This window comes from Carica papaya, chromosome 5, assembly GCF_054855325.1.
Source record: "Carica papaya isolate Zhongbai chromosome 5, ASM5485532v1, whole genome shotgun sequence".
In the NCBI taxonomy this organism is placed as follows: domain Eukaryota; kingdom Viridiplantae; phylum Streptophyta; class Magnoliopsida; order Brassicales; family Caricaceae; genus Carica; species Carica papaya.
The window spans coordinates 2404789-2422621 of NC_142313.1; the positions used below are offsets into that span (position 1 = coordinate 2404789).

Here is a 17833-nt window from a genome sequence, read left to right on the forward strand (position 1 = left end):
GCATTTTTATGTTTCAGGTTAGCTAAGGTGTACAGAGGTAGAGAGGAGGAAGTAGTGAGGTGATTTGGAGGTAGAGGTGTGGTTGGAGACCGAAACCTAAGGAAGGAAGAAAGAATATACCGATTGAACCGTACGGATGAATAGTTCTAGTAGGTAGAGGTACAGTGTGTGAAAGAGAGAGGAATAGAGAAGATTCAAAGTTATAGTTGTGTAGGATATATTGTTGGGAACGAACCGGTTGAAAGGAAGAACGGAGCTTTGGGAGGGGGATCTGTGTGTAGCCGAGAGGTGAGAATGATGTGAGGTCAAACAAATTAAAAACTAAAAAATAGGAATGGAAGTAGATGGAGTGGTGGCCATCCGTTGGTCGCTACCTATTTGTGTAGATACGTGGGGATATGAGGCCTTTAGTCGATGCTTGTAGGTTTCAGTATGTCGGTATGGTGAGTGGTGTCACGTAGCGTGTGTGTGGCCACTCAATAGTCGACAAGGTGCTCACCTAGTCAGGTGCGTGTGAGGCTGTTGGCCGATATTTGTCGATTTTCGATGTGGCCATTCAGTGGTCGTTAGATGTTGGGATTGTGGTGTGTTGGGGTGTCGATATGATGATGTGATGTGTTTGCGTGTGTGGCCACTTGGTGGCCGGCATATATTGGTTATATATGTTGTTGGGGTGAGACCTTAGATGCAGCAAAAGTGTGCGTGTGTGGTCCATTCGGGGCTAGTGTTTGCAGGTTAGAATGTGAGGGGCTGATTGTTTATTTTAGAAGGTTGTACACGTGAGTGATATTGACTGGTTGTTTGGTTATGAATTAGTGTGGCGTTATCGTCATAAGCGTTTGTGTGTTTTGTGTTACCCAATTGGTCCGTCGATGGGGCTAACCCTTGAGGGTTAGGTTGAGGTAGAGGGAGTCGGGTTTTGTCATCCTTTTATATATGATAGCAAAGGATAGAGTGTTGGAAATAATAGGTAGCAAATGAGAGTGAGTATAGGTATGAGGAGACTATTGAGTGGTGAGAGAGTGTGGTTAGTAGGAAAGGGATGCAGAAGAAAAAAGATATAAAATATTGGGGAGGGAGTTTAACTAATTACTATACTTTAGTTTTTCAATTCTAAATTTTATCTTACTGAATTATGTATAGTCATTAATTTTATTTCCAGATGCATTGAGACAGAAATCGAAATGCTCAGCAACAGAGTACCATACTTAAAAAGAGAAATAATTGTAATATTGTATACTTCAATTGAAATGTAATAGTACGACTAATCGTGTTAAAGTAGTTGTTAGACTTTCGTGTGTTTGGTTGTGTTTGTTGAGTTGATTTTTAGTCTAGTGATGTATTCGTTGTAAAGAGATTTGTTTACCACGTGGTTAATTACTAAGTTGAATTTTCTAAATGCAGTGTGTTGGGACAGAATGGTGGGATATTTTATCTTAATGTAGTCAGAACCGAAAATGGGCTATCACATCAATCAAACTCTTGACTTGGGTAGTGTGGATATATAGATATATATATATACATACAAAATAAAAGTTTACATTTTTTCGTTCTTTTATTAAAATAATATATCACATATTAGTAATATAATATTAAAAAATCTCAAAAAAAATTTAGCATTAAAAAGGAATTTATAATATGTTATAAACACATAATATTAGAGAATATAAAGTAGTTTATTTGCAAATAATAAAAAATAATTATTTTAAATTAAATTTAAAATATTTAAACCCGTCAGAAAAAATTTTGACTGACTAATTGAAAATCAAGCTCGTCAACAAATCGATTTTGCTGCCTCTCTGTTCGAACTCCATAGGCGCGTGCGGAGCACGGATACACAAGCAACGAGCGAGAAAGAGTAAAGATCGTACCTTTCTGTTCTTCTCTCTCAGCTCGTTGGGGGTCCGTGCATTGTCTCTCGTCACAAACCGAACAGCAGCACTCACTTCCTTCTAACTTAATCGTCCTTTCCAAGTCTTCACGAAAACCATTTGGTTCCACAAGAGGTGGATTTTTAGGGTTTCTATTGCCATCGGTGAGTTCTTCGAATCCGGTGGCCCATATCTCTTGTTCTCTCATTTTCTTTTTTTAATTCTAAACTCTTTTAGTTATAATTTTCGATTTTCTTTATGATTTTCAGTTCTCTTATGTGCTTATCAACGTAGCATTGTGTAGTTTTACTTGTTTTTGAATTTCTAGGGCATAAAGGGATTTTGGAGGGTTCGAATATTTCACTGGTGTTAAAAGTTTGTAGTTTTGAGAAAATTAATGGGTGAACTTATAAATAGGATAGTTCACTGGGGTTAGGTATGATACTTAATACAGAGTAATTTGTCTTTATGGAAGGCTCCTGCTAGAACAGTTATTAATGGGAGTAATGGAAACTCTTTGAACAGTCAATGTACTTATGAATAGAGGACTAGAGAGAGTGTCAAATAAGAAATTGATAGATTTTGTTGAAATTGTTCTTTTGGAAATTTTCTCAGAAGCAAGCAATAAGATCTTCTTTCCTTTGCATCGATAGGGTCGAGTGCTCATGGTTAAACTTGTCGAAGAGATGAAATACAACCAGGATATATCTTCGGATTCCTTTTTGGTCTCTTAATCAAAGCTCGAAATCATGATGGAAAATGAATTGGATAAAAGATGAGGATACAATCTAGGAAAATAAAACCTCCATCAAGGAGAAGTAAAGGGAAGGCTTCCATTTTCTTATTTGACTGTATTAAACATCAATGCTCAAGATTTTAGACATTGGTCCTGGCATTGGCTAAAGAATATTAGAGGCCATCTTGGTGGCAAATGCAAACATGTGGCACTGTTTGCTGCTCAACCTGCAGGGGGAAATGCTATTCAATTATGTTTTTTTTTTTTGTTGGATGGTACTTCCTTTGATAGATATAATTTGTATATGGTACGAACTACAATCAGAAATATTTTAACCAAGTAATATGCTGTGTATGCTGCCACCTCCTTGTCGCTATGCCATTATTGGTAAATGGCTACCAGGAGTAGTGGTGGTGAAGCTCTAAAGATGTTTGTTTATAATCAGCAAAACTGATGAGGAAGAAACGTAATACTATTTTTCCGTGTAGATCTTTTAGCAAGTTTAATTTATTCAGCTTTTTTTTTTCTTTTCTTTCAGTTAGTGATGATAGATAAAGAATGGATTGTCCATTTCTGCAATAGGTGATCATGGATAAACATTTGGGACTTGGATTTGATTCAGATGAAAGTGACTTAGATGTGCAAGGTGAAACCTACGAGGAGTATGGAAAAGTAGAAGTAATCCCAAAAAACTTGGAATTTTCTGTAGGTGAGGATGATGAAATAGAAAAAAGGTCTCCTGCAGATCTCCCTGAAAATTCGGAAGGATTAGAACCATGCATTGGCATGGTTTTCAATTCAAGAGATGAAGCCAGAGAATTTTATGCTACATACGGCAGGCGCACTGGCTTCACTGTCCGCATCCACCATAATCGCCGGTCACGGGTAAACAATCAAGTTATTGGTCAAGATTTTGTTTGTTCAAAAGAAGGTTTCCGTGCAAAGAAGTATGTCTATAGAAAAGACAGAGTTCTTCCTCCACCACCAATTACTCGAGAAGGCTGCCAAGCAATGATAAGGCTAGCTTTGAGAGACGGAGGAAAATGGGTTGTTACAAAGTTCATTAAAGAGCACAGTCATAAGCTAATGAGTCCTAATAAAGTTCCATGGCGGGGATCTGGAAAGCAGTTATTAAGTGAGGTATGCTTGAATATGTGAGAAGTATATGTATTGCAAATGCATGGATAGGTAAATCAAAAGCTAACTAGAAAATGAGTCTACGAAGAAAGTTTTATCTTAATTTACACTAATTTGTAGACATTTGAGAAATTTTCATAGGTGAAAATACCCAAGTTTCCTAGGAAAACTCGTGTTATCTATATACACACAAAAATTTCATCCTGTGTTCCATTTTTTCCTTTTGTTATTTAACCTCTTTTGGAGCTCTAAATTGATAGACAGAAAAACAATTAAGGCCTTCTCTGACTTTCCACTTCTCGCAATGTCCTGATAGAACAAGCCTCCTGAAATGGAACAAGGAATAAACAAATAGAAAGTGAATATTTTCTACCTCAAGAACAAGAAATTAAGTCTGGCTTATATTTTTAAAAATTCCAGTGATGTATAAGATTACCATCTTGTTCTGTTTTGATGGCTTGACCTGATTTCATGTGTATAATAGTTATTTAATCCAAATCTCTTGTTTGGATCTCACAAACTCTGGTCAAAATTGAGTTTACCATCAAAATAACTAGAAAAGATAAGTTTATTTATTTTTAAATAAAAAGTGAAAAGTTAAGTTCATTAGTTACTAACTTTTGTTGCTTGTATTGATATCACCATTGCCAACCGGGGCGAGTGATCTGTGGTGATTTCACCATCTAATTGTTTTGTTATCCAAAATTTGGTCCCGAGTCTAGTAGAGACTGGCATAACGACATGCCACCTTTGTTAGATAGCGCTAATATATTTGCTGGTTCTTCGGTCATATGTTTAATTAGTTCAAAATCTTTTGGTAGTGTTTTAGTTGCTGCACAAAGATCTCTGAGCCCATTTGCTAGCTGACCTTTGCAGGATGAGAAGGATAAGAGAATCCGTGAACTATCACTCAAGCTGTATAACGAGAGGCAGAAATGTAAACGGCGGTGTGCTGCGTATGAAGAACAGTTGAATCTGATTCTGAAAGATCTAGAGAAGCACACAGAACACATTTCAAAAAAAGTTGCCGATGTAGTGCAGAGCATAAAGGCAATTGAGGAGGAACAATCAGATGATTCTGATAGTGAATGGATGTAGAACCGGGTTAGCTTACTTTCAAGAATTGTTCCCAACGTCCATGTTTATCGTCAACAAGGCATGTTATCCAGTTCATCTGTGGAATTCGATTGAGCTAATCATGGCAAATGAAGTGCGAGATCCTTTTATTTTTCCAGTCATACTTGCAGAGTTGTGATTCAAGTGTACATGGTCCAACGTGCTTTTGCCAAAGCTTCAATGTAACATCATGTTTCCATGTAAAATATATTAGCATAAGATGTTCTTCAGTTTTGACATTGGAACTGCAGCTTGTCAATAAATGGATATTCTTTTTGGTCTTTTTTTTGCTATGGTATTAAAATAGAAAATACTAATATAATAAAAAAAAATTATTTTTTCTGGTTCTGTTATTGTGGAGTTTACACAATGCAATCGATTAGATCATATAAATATTCTTTTAATATAATATAGATTGTTGAAAGGATTTTATAGAATCACTAAAATATATAAATCAGAATTTTTTTAAAAATAAATTTCTATTCTAAGAGTATATAAATGCATGAATAAGTTTAGACTAACCAGTCAATTTGGGATTCACTTTGCAATTTTTTTTCCTTTAGGGTTTTGGTAAAGAACTGGAATGGTTTGGTTGTAAAGGTTCAATTTTTCTTGTCAGTTTTAGGGCCTCGGCTGCATAGAGAAAGTGTCATTTTAAGATGATGATGGGGTAGTGAAGTGTGTATCTTCAATTGCTTGTTCGAATATCCGATGTGGGACTCCTTTCTTATTTCCTTTCTAAATGGTTTACACACCTCAAAACTTCATTGCAGTGGAAGATGCAAAAATAAAAATACAAGATGACAAAGATTAAAACATATACTTTTATTATTGTTTCTAAAATTTTAAAGATGATGTATTCATATATGTGTACACACATGCACACATATACATATATATGCTAACGGTTTGTGTCAATATAGTTATTTGATTGTAATATTTTTTATTATTTAATTGCTAATATTGTACCAAAGCAAACAATGCATAATTTAGTATCAGTAAAAAATTACATAGTTTAATATATATGAGTTAAATATGAGTAGTTACAATATAAGTCTTGCTTAAATTATTTCCTTTGTAAAAACACAAAAAGCTGCATTGTACACCATATACATACAAAAACTCCTAAACATTACAAACAAAAATTATGGTGATGACCCTGATCATAAATGAAAATAATTGTTTTTTATTTACTTGGGGATAGACCTAGAATGAACCCACACCAGTTGAATGAATGATGAGATTACATTGTACTTTTCCTTTATTGTTAGAATAAGGTGAAAATGTTTTATGAATTTTCTACAGTCCAAAATATTTATTTCGAATCATAACTAATGCATTTAGAGCAATCTGATCAAAACAATTCCACAGATATACAAAATCTGCATCGAAAGTGCATAACATTTTCAATCAACATGGTTGATCAGCACAGAAAGAAGGTACATACTCTTATCGATGAACATCGTTGATCAGTGCTGCCAATTCTCTTCAAACATGATTCTGAAGTTTCTATTTGTCCAAATTGTTTGTTTTAAATCATAACTAATGCACATTTAGAGGAACCCATTACAGCAATTCTACCGATATACAAGCAAAATAACATCTTTTCCCCCTCATCAAACATGATTCCGAAGTTTCTCTGTCCAAATCATTTGTTTTGAATCATAACCAATGCATTTAGAGCAATTCCATTACAGCAATTCCACTAATATACAAGAAAAATACCATCTCTTCCCACAATAACGGAAAGTACATAGACAAACACTAACCTTCCTGGGAAAAAAAGAATCCTCATCAAATATGATTCCGAACTTTCTCTCTGTCCAAATTGTTTATTTCGAATCATAACTAATGTATTTAGAGCAAATCCTATTACAGCAATTCCACCAATATACAAACAAAATAACATCTCTTTCACAATAATAGAAAGTATATAGAAAAATTTAAATCAGAAACCTTTCCGTTCAAAGAATGAAACTTTTACTACAGTTACCACCCTAGTGATTATAAATTATTAACTAACATCCTCTTTGTTTGACAAATGACCCAGAGTACAAAAATACCTCAAAATCCTCGAGAAATGTTCTAAACTAAAAGGCCTGTATCGAATACCTGTAATGCCGAATCAAAGGCCTGATAGCATCTGGGTAAAATCCACAGCTCTCTTACATGTAACATGACACAAAACTGAAAACCTACATTTCATATTCAACAGACAAAGAGTTCTAACCAAGGGGAAAGTGAGAGAGAAGCGATTTTACCAATTCGCGGAATAATACAAAGGAACTGCTGAAGTTATCTATGTTGCAAAAGCTCCTGGTCTATAGATTCAAATTCCTTGAGATTGTTGACCACATTTTGAACTTTCTTGGTTAACTGTGTATTATGTTCTTCAACGATTTTCATAAATGAGTTTAGTTGTTCCTGATATGCTGTGCATAATCGCTTCTTATTTCTCAGCTCTGCTGTTAATTCCTGGATTTTCTTATCCTTCTCATCCTACAAGAATTGCCAAAACAAACTATTTAATATTCAACACCAAAATTTTTCTTCCTCGATTGCTAGTCTAGCCAAAAAGATCCATTGAAGTGAACATTTCGAGCCAAGTTTACAGAAAACTAATCTGCTTAAGATCATTAATCAAAAAATGGTAATATATTATAATGATGTGGGCAGATGTTACATGGACTTTTCAATTCACCCAACATATTCAGACAAGTACAGAGGCCATACACAAAATGCAATGTTCATTAAACTCTCCATTCCGCTAGACTAGATGAACAATTTATAGCAAATAAAAAATCCACATATGGAGGCACATGTTCATATTTGATGTCTATATATGAATCCATGTAATATAGATTTGCGCTTAAATTTTACCATCTCTTACATATGCACCACACACAAGAGTTGGTGACACATTTATATTAATCAATCACACATCAAGAAACAATAAACTAGTAGTTAGGGAATGCCATATTACAAACTGTATAAAAAATGTGGTCATGGGAAGCCAGAAACAGTGGAACTGGAACAAGAGCCGTAACTGTGGATGAAACTGCATTACCACTAGACAAGTTGCGCAACTCAACCATCCAAAATCAGCAAGGTGGGCATTGTGCCAGATAGGAAAAAGACAAAACTTGTAAGGAAAAATAGGAATACACATGGTCCTTGGAACATACAAAAATATTAAATATTTGCAGCCAAGGACACTTTTGATATTTTTTTTAAGGAAACTTTAACTAAATTTTTTTTCGGTAACCTTACAATAAGTTTTTGTTAGAGGGAAAAAATATATATTTTTCGCATGATTTTTCAGAAAAAAGTTTTGATATGATGTGAATTTATATTTTCAGGCACACTATTAACTGTTAACATAGTTAAGAACTTTAAAGGAAACAAGAAAGCAGAGTTGGAGTTCTAAGAACTTTGGAAGAGTACATTAAACAGTGGATAAGGAATCCTCCCAAGAACTTTAAAAAAGAAAACGGAAACAAGCAAACTTAATAACATGAAAACAGCTCAATCCCTTTGAAGATAGGTACAAGAAACGCCTTGAAAAGGACCATGCGTCTTAACCAAAAGAGACACCAGAAAAATCAATCTATCTAAAAGCAAAGGGGGAGGTTGGAAGCAGTCTTTAAAGAAACTTAGCAGTCCTCTTAGATAGAAGCTACATCAAACAGCAAAAATGGTTCCTCTCTAATTTTTTCTGCTCCTTTTTCGTTGGTTTATGACCACGCAAGAAACTGGTAATTCTATATGTCATGAATCAATGTAAGGGAAGAGGAGAGGGGAGGAAGCGAACAGTCGAAGAACCATCTAGAGATATAGTAGCAAAATGAGACAATACTCCAGATAGTTGATCATTTATTTGTTCTTAGTACTTGTTAATTTCTGAATTATTGGTACAACATAGATATTGGAGCAAAGCAGAAGATATAAAGAGGAGATATCCTAATTTTGGGTGAAAACACAATTTTGAAACTGGCCGATGAACGTACTCATTGATATTGCCTTTCACCTCAAAGCTTCCATATTATGAGCAAATCTAATTATGCAAAATAGGAAAAGTATCTTTATTTTTTTCTTAACTATTTTAATTTTCCCTATTTAAGTTAGTACGCTTAATGCATACTCCTATTTTTATAGGAATCTGTCACTGATAGTCAGCCAATTACCTTTAGGCCTACAGGAGCCTTGCAGCAAGTGCAGAGCAAATTATTCTTTTGTCTTTTACTAACAAATACCATGTCCTCGCTGCCTTAAGCAGGGAACACAAGGCCTTTTATTGTTCTTAGGATTTTATTCCCTTTTTTTATTCAATTTACTTCTTCTAGCCTGAATCATATCTTACTCTCATTCACAGGATTCCCTCCTTCAAGGTTAGATTACATACCTTTCTAAGAAAACAAACAAGATGGACATGAAAATTCATGTTCGACATTGCAATATCCAATCCCACCAATTAAGGAAGGTGAAGCCTCATTAAACATATTAGGTGTCCCATTTAACCAGCTTACTATCTTGTGGGGATTTGTGTTCGGAATTATTCATAATAAGAAAACTTAAAAAGTAAAGAATTCTACCAATTAATTTGTCCTGCATCAATTTTACTATTCTTGAAGTTTTTAGACATTTTTGAAATGTTCAGCCACAAGTTACTTTCTGCTTTTATGAAAGTTGCGTAACTGTTAACAAGTCTTTGTCCCCCAGAGGATAAGCCATCTTATCCTTTTCAAAATCATATCTGTTCTTCAAACTATATTCTTGCAATTAAATGGACAATAATGAAGGATTATAGGGCTTAAAACAGAAAAAAGAATGACGTGGACCATTCTAAGAATAAAAATGATGAGCAAAGAATGATCATAAGGAAAGAAAGGCAGGAAACTCCCTAAAGATACAGGGAAGTACATGTAAACAACAGCAGAAAACGTTAAGATATGTTTACCATAGTTTGACGAGCTTCACGTGGGGCCACCACAAGTGGATGATTATGGTCTTTCACGAACTTTGTTATCACCCACTTTCCAGATTTGTCATATTTTATGTGAATCATTGCCTTACAACCTTCCCTTGTGCTCGGACGTGGCTTCCGTACAGGCCCATATTTACCACGAATACTGACACAATATCCTTCCTTATTACAACCAAGTCTTCGAGCAAGAATCCTCCCATCTCTTTCAGAGCGACGACAAGACATCACACGCATAACAAACCCTATCCGCCGTGCATATTCATCATAGAATATCTTAGCAGCATCTTCAGAGTCAAACTCCATGCCTTCGCATGGTTCTGTAATTGAATCTCCAGCAAATGTGACCAACTCCCTGCCAGTGGAACTTTCGGCAGCAACTGCTGCTTCATCTGACTCCACTGCCAAAAGATACTGTTCATTTTCAATATAATCTTTCATATGCCTATAATAGAATTTCAAACACTTTTTTTCCTAAAAGCAAAAATAAATTTCACAAAAAGGAAACATAAATAACATCTACTCTTGTCATTTTAAGCTAAGATCCTTCAGAGAAACAGCAAAATAATTTTGGAAACATTCATGTCCATTCTTAAGAATCTAAAAAGTGTGATCATATCAAACCAAAAAACTGTACAAGAAAGGATTTTCTCTTTTAGGTTGTTATCTTCTTTTTCCTCCCACAACCACCCCAAAGCTAACAAAAGCTAACCATGCATTGTTAGAGAGTGGTATCAAAGGCACCCTCCATTTTCATGACAAAATATGGAAATTGGATATGAAGCGATCTCTTTTCAGTAATTAATTACTACTGTTAAGCCAAAAGCTACAATGTGTAGCTTTTAAAAAATGAATTTTATAAAAAATTTACATTTCAAAAGCTAGTTTCACCAAACATAGAATTTTGTTTTTGAAATAAAAAGTGTAAAATGTGACATGGTATCAAAAGAAAACCAGGGGAACCGCCCATGTACAAAACCATTTACAACGATGTTAGCATGTCAATGACATTCCTAAAATTCACATTACTATTAATGTTATGACCTTACAATATTGACCTAAAAGTATGTATCCACCTATCTTTTAATTTATTTAAACTACTCTGAATACTATCAAAAGCTCTCATATTCCTCTCTTTCCAAATGACCCAGAAAATAGTTAATGGGATAATGTTTACACTACTTCTTTTTACAAAGAAACCCTCCTCCCTAACCGAACCCCTAATCACCCACTCAATCCCAAGAAGACCGTAAATCATACACCATAAACTATAAGTTGTTGAACAACACAATAAAAGATAGTTACATGTTTCCTCAGCCATAAGACAGCAATAGCAGCCGTTTACAAAAACCCGGCCTTTGGATTTCAATCTGTCAATGGTTAAAATTCTGTTCCAGCAATCTTCCCATGCAAAAAAAAAACCATGCGGGGAGGCACCTTAGTCTTCCATATGATTTTAGCCGGAAACTCGATACTGCTAGAAGCATTCTTTTTACACAGATGATGATAATAAGAGGTGACTGAAAATATGCCATTTTCGACCAACTTCCAGACAATCTGGTCTTCATTTGGTGTAACCCGCTGTGATTCTAAAAGCTGCAGAAAATCTTCAAATTCTTCCACCTCCCAATCATTTAAGTTCTTTAAATTAATAGACCATGCAAAATTTCCATTACAGACCTGGTACGCCTTCTCCACAGTCATATCTCTAGAGATAGAAAGGCTGTAAATCCTGGGAAACCTGTTCATTAAGCTCCCTTCACCCACCCATTCATCCTCCCAAAAATTAATTAAATTTCCTCTGCCAACCTTCCATTGAGTGCACTGTCAAAAGAAATGCCACTGCATCACAATTTTCCGCCAAAGTCCCCGTCCATGAGGAATAGCAATTCTGCACTCCTTGCTATTTGCCATGACTTCGCCCCATCTAGCATCAATAATCCGTCTCCAAAGGCTGTTTTTGTCATCCCAATACCTTCAAATCCATTTGCCTTGAAGAGTTTTGTTCAATTTGACCAAGGAGCGAATACCCAAACCTCCATAAGTGAGGCGACCTTTGATATCTTCCCAATTTACCAAATGATATTGGTGTTCTTCATCACCATCTCCCCAAAGGAATCTACTTGAATGAATTCCAATTTTTTTGCCACCTTCACGGAAATTGTGATTGTAGATAAATAGTAAATTGGTAAATTAACCAAGGTACTCTTAATTAAAGTATATCTCTTCCAACACGCTAATCTCTTCCCAAACATGTTGCTAACCAGTTCCCAAGTAGATTGATCTTTGTACTTGGCACCCAACAGTACCCCAAGATATTTGAAAGGCAACTTTACTTCTTTACACCCCAAAATTTTTGGCCGCATCACTATTACCACCAATTCTAGCTAATTCAGATTTGTTGAAATTGATCTTAAGGTCTGAAATCGCTTGAAAGCATAGTAGAACTTTATGAATAAGATATTTTTCTATTTTATTATTTAAATTATTTTATTATTTAATTAGGTAATTTAATATAATTAGAAATTTAGTAAAATAGGAATTTCTCTATTAATAAACTTGGTATTCTATAAATACTCAGATGTAATGACCTAAAGGGTGAAAAATAAATTCATATTTTTTCTCCAAAATTCAACATGGTATCAGAATTAAAGTAAAACTATTTTTTAGGATTTAGAAAAAATCCTAAAATAGTAAAATAAGCTGAATAGAAAGATCCAGATAAGAAGAGAGGGAGATTAGAAGAAGAGAAGCTAGAGCAGAGGAAGAAAGAGAGCAGCCAACCTCCACCGTGCGCAGAGCTGCGCGAAGAGAGAGCCTTGAAATCCGTCTTCTTTAGCCATGCGCAAAACTGCGTTCACCTCAGGTAAGTTATTCTTCAGCCACGTTCACCTCAAGTAAGTTCTTTTTCAGTCGCGCGCAGGGACGCGTTAACCCCGAGTCTATTCTTCTTCAGTTGTGTGCAGAGACGCGTAAAAAAAGAGATCAACCCAGCTTCTTCTTTCGTGTGCGCAGAGCCGCACGAAGAGCTACATGATCTGGCTCTCCTTGCTCCACGCAAAGAGCCGCACAAAGTGCCGAGCAACCAGCTTCTTCTTCATCAAACGCAGAGCCGCTCAATAGGAAGCTTTTCTGGCCGTGATCTCTACTTCACATAGATCTGCCTAAGCCGAGATGGGACTTGAGCCATTTTTTGAGCGAGTTCGAGCCGTTTTTTAGCCGAGTTTGAGCTATTTTTTAGCCGAGTTTGAGCTGATTTTGAGCCAGTTTCGAGTCATTTTTTGAGCCGAACCCGAGTCGTTTTGAGCTGAACCTGAGCCGTTTTAAGACCAAGCCGAACCGTGCTACTGCTTAACATATCTTATTCTAGTTGGCAACTTAGTCAGTAAGTTAGGCATAAAAGATATCACTGCACCAACTTGAATGAGGGTGTTGAATATAGTATTTTTCTATTTTATTATTTAAATTATTTTATTATTTAATTAGGTAATTTAATATAATTAGAAATTTACTAGAATAGAAATTTCTCTATTAGTAGAAATAATATTCCATATAGGTGTAACAACCTAAAATGTGAGAATAAAAATTATATTTTTTTTCCAAATTCAACAAGAACAAATCTCAAATATAGAAGATTCTTAAAATTCGGCTTGCAAAATATTAAAGTATCATCCGCAAAGAAAAGATGAGTTACAACAGTAGTTTTTCCCCCCTTCCCCATTGAGACACCTCTCAAGAAGTGAGATTCATTCGCCCTTTTAAGTATCCCCTTAAGAGATTACATAACGATTATAAAAAGGAGAGCGGAAAGCAGGTCCCCTTGCCTTAAACCTCTAGAAGCGGTGAAAATTTTTGAAAGCCCCCCATTAATTAAAACAACAAAAGATATTGTTGTGACACAAGATCTCATCCACTTCCCCTAGTTCATCCCAAAGCCCATTCTTTCAAGTGTGTAATCAATAAAATTCCAATTAACATGATCATATGTCTTCTCTATGTCAAGTTTGCACATTAATCCTTTCTTTTCATTGATCAATAAGTAATCAACCGTCTCGTTTGCAGCCATAATAACATCTAGAATCTGTCTCCCACCCACAAATGCATGTTGACAGTCCCCAATAATCTCACCCAAAACATTAGCAAGTCTCCTAACCAATATCTTTGCAATTAATTTATAGATGCACCGACCAAAACTTATTGGCCTAAGATCATTTAAATCTTTTCCACGATTCTTTTTTGGGAATGAGGGTGATAAAAGTCATATTCAAGGACTTAACAAATTTACCTGACGAGTGCAGCTTCTTGAAAACACACATTACCTCATCTTTCAAGAGATACCAAAAAGTTTGGAGGAATTTCCTATTAAATCCATCCGGTCCGGGTGCTTTGTTGCCAATACACGACTTCAAGCCATCAAAAACCTCCCCCTCGGTGAAAGCAGATTTAAGCATCTGTTTATTTGCTTCAGATAAGCATTTGAAAGGCAATCCTTCTGGTTTAGGTCTAATCTCAAACTCTATGTCAAGTTTGCACATTAATCCTTTCTTTTCATTGATCAATAAGAATGCTTTCTTTCCTATCCAGGTTACTAATTTCAGCCATAAAACGATCAAACTCAGCTTTATCCTTCTCCATAACCTCTTTAGACCAAACTTTAATTTCATTCTTAAGGATTCTTAATTTCTGAGCAACTCTATAGCTGGCACAATCCTCAATCTTTGTAGTCTTCCAGATTATTTCCACAAAAGACCCAAAATTCTCCTTCCCCAACCATTTATTGTCCAACCGAAAAGGGGTACGGCCCCATTTAATCCCTTCAGCTTCAATACAGATGGGGAAATGATCTGAGGTGGGTCTAGATAAAGTTTTATGGCTAATTCCAGCTAGATCCACCATCAAATTTGCAGATGCGAAGAACCTAATCAATTCTCGAACTACATTTTTTGTTGGACCAGGTCCACTGCCCTCTGGATCAACAACTCCCACTCTGTCCATCCTCTCTTTGAATTTGTTAGCTTCCATTGCCGAAAAGTTGTTATCGCTTCTATCTTCCCTACTCATAGTCATATTAAAGTCTCCACCTATTATCCAGTTGCCATCCCATTTAGTTATGCATTCCTCCAGCTCACTCCAAAGTAATTCTTTTTCTGCTCTGCTACCTCTGCAATAGACTCCAGTGAACATCCAGGTGAAATCTCCCCTGCTGTTTTTAAACATGCAGGACAAAGTGCAATCTCTTTTGATCATATCTGTGCACTGAACATGATCCTCCCGTCACATAATAATCAACCCACCAGCCAACCTATTTGCGGGAATAGCCTAGCACCCCTTATCCTTGACATACCAAATGCTATTAATTGTGCCATTGTTTACTCTTCCATTTTCATTTCTTGTAGACAAACAACATTAGGGCTCCATTTTTTTAAGACATCCCCAAATGATTAATCTTTTACCCCTATCATTCACTCCACAGACATTTCAAGAAATTATTTTTCCTATCATTGATCAATCATCTTCACCCCACCGTCAGTCCTCCCTCCTTTGCTCTTGTTCTCATAGTTGATTGTGGACTCAAGTCTTTTTAGCTCTTTCGAAATACTACCGTTAGGTTTCTTCCTTTCTCTGATAACCAAACCCAACTTTTTCTTTGAATTTTTTTCTTTTTTCAATTTCAGAGAAAAATAAAAAGGTCAAGTGTACCATACCTTCAAAAAAACTCTCATCTATATGCTGAGTTTTTTAACATTGTTCGCCATCCACTGTGAGCAATAGTCCACTTCTTTCGTCGTGATGTTCACCCTTTCTAGGCTTATCTTAAGGATTTCCTCAATTTCAAAATCGTACTCTGAGGCTAGTGCATGAGCTTCGTCATCGACCACAACCATTTCCATGTTCAGGAGTTTCTCCTCTTCATTTTGACGATCAAACCGTAACCTACCTTCACTGTCAAAATCTTCCATTGTGGAAAAAACGGAACCTATTTCGTCGTCATCTCCCACGCTTGATTTCTTTGCGTCAATCACATTCATGTATTCCTCGTCAGTCACTATCTCTAGCCCTAATTTCTCTTCATTGACACTTTGGCCTTCATTCCGAAGAGAACCCACATTTTTAATTCCCAAGCTTTCACCCCTGATAGGGTTAAAACCCGTAACTGAAGCAGGGTTACAAATAAGGCCTTCTTCATTTTCTAGGCTCACGATCCACTTTTCCTTGTCCTGCCAAGTATATTTTGGGGTCTTACCCGACCTAGTCTTCTTTTTGTTGAGGTCCACTTGAGTAGGACGATTGGGGCGTTTGTCATTTTGAAATTGGGTTATCGAGCCAACTCGACCCTACATCCCTCTAGGTTTCCTCTACCCTACCTGGATCACATCACCTCCAATGGAACACAATGCCGCCGCGTAAGATTTTAGGGCATCTCCTTCCATTGAAACATGGATCAAGACATTGCAATGTGGGCACGGAAAAGACAGTTGCCACGGTTTCTTCGATTGGCCCACCTTTTCGATAGAAGACTTCTTGCTCTCTCGACCAATCCCTGCACCACGATTAGGGTTTTTTACTGGTCTATTCGCAAGCTCGAACATAGCTACCAACAGCTTCCACCACCCCTTCTCCTGTAGGCCCCCATGGAAAAAAATCCTCTTCATTTGATTATTCCAGTTTACTGTTAGCATTGAATATTCTTCTTTTCTATTCTGCCCGAAAGAGAATCATAACTCGTAGTTTTACCTCACCAGGTGCTTTGCCCATGTCCTCGGTCTTTTTCTCCACTAAAACTCCTCAATAGCATCGAGGAACCACACAAACTCCTCGTTGTCTAGAAATATCGAACGCCTAAAACCGTGTCCATTCTCAGTGATTCGCAAACTATCCAACTTCCTCCCTTTGCACACCAAGTCGTAAGATTTGTTTTCTATGGCTAGATATCTACGTCCAAAGGCACTCATAGCTCAGCTTTGACGTTTTGGTCGGCCACAAAGGCACTCATCGCTTAGCTTTGACGTTTTGGCTGGCCAAAAGCGGCCGACCAGAGGCCTAGCAGAGCGGACAGGCTAGAGAGAACTTTTTAGGGTGAGAAAGTTCCACCAAACATAGAATTTTTCTTTCTTTAAAGTAATAACACTCCCTACAGTTATTTCTACCAAACATTAAATAATTTTTTACAAAAAACGCTTTTAATCAACAGCTATTTTAACAGCACATTTAAGACCAACTGTACAAGTTACAGCTTTGTCCAAAGCTCAGATAGTTATATATGGGAAATATGATATTAAACTGTTGTTAACGTTAACTAGTCAATTTTTTCTCTTACACAAAAGCTATCTGAATCGATCCAAATTCAAATAAACTAAAAAGCAACAAGATTAAGAGTATTGGAGTAAGCAACTAAAAATTTCTCAACACAGCTGCAGAAAATTAGCACACAGCACAGAGAATAAGCCGAACCAATCAAAATTCAACCTCCGTTCGTTGCAAAAGTAGGTTAATTACGGCTGAATTTGACCGGCTAATTTATTTATATAAATCAAATTCGCCATAAAAAGGCAATATCAAGGTCGACAAGGGAAGAAAAGTTAAAACAGAAAATAAAAACTGTAAATTGCGTGTAAAGTTTGAAACTTACTCGAATCAGGGATCTGTCGATGTTCTTATTTGAGCGAGCAGGCGAGAGAGAGAAGAGAAAAAAGCTCTGAAAACAAGTTTGAAAGAGGTGGAAAAAAAAAAAAAAACCCAGAAAGAACAGAACTTTTTCGAAAGGATTTTTGGGCTTTTTATGAGAAGTGTTTGGATGGTGATGATACGGACTGGAGCAGCAGGAGACAATAAATATTCCATACAACCATGGTTTCTTGAAGGAAAGACGTGTTCTTTTTTTTTTTTTGTTCTTTTTGGATGAAATTTATAGCCTTTAAATTTGAAATTTTTATATTTTTTCGTAAAAAAATTTCCATATAAATTAAAAACTAAAATTATACTAATTATGTT

General features: G+C 36.1%; 2 protein-coding genes across 3 annotated transcripts; one reads left to right on the forward strand and one right to left on the reverse strand.

Annotated features, from left to right (window-relative positions):
• The first annotated feature begins 1738 nt into the window (after positions 1-1738).
• LOC110821501 (protein FAR-RED ELONGATED HYPOCOTYL 3-like) lies at positions 1739-5142 on the forward strand. 2 transcript variants are annotated; one of them, XM_022051362.2, is made up of 3 exons: positions 1739-2035; positions 3146-3747; positions 4621-5142. In XM_022051362.2, exons 2-3 carry the CDS (start codon positions 3196-3198, stop codon positions 4840-4842), a joined length of 774 nt encoding a protein of 257 aa, XP_021907054.1. In that variant the 5' UTR covers positions 1739-2035; positions 3146-3195; the 3' UTR covers positions 4843-5142. The 2 variants fall into 2 exon arrangements, with proteins under 2 accessions (XP_021907054.1, XP_021907055.1); XM_022051363.2 differs by having other exon boundaries at positions 3190-3747.
• Positions 5143-6651: 1509 nt separating this feature from the next.
• LOC148253662 (protein FAR1-RELATED SEQUENCE 5-like) lies at positions 6652-17613 on the reverse strand. The gene is made up of 3 exons (XM_088220160.1): positions 17472-17613; positions 9818-10242; positions 6652-7359 (listed from the first exon to the last, which is right to left on the reverse strand). Coding segments are annotated over exons 1-3 (630 nt in total). The 5' UTR covers positions 17473-17613; the 3' UTR covers positions 6652-7155.
• Positions 17614-17833: the final 220 nt, after the last annotated feature.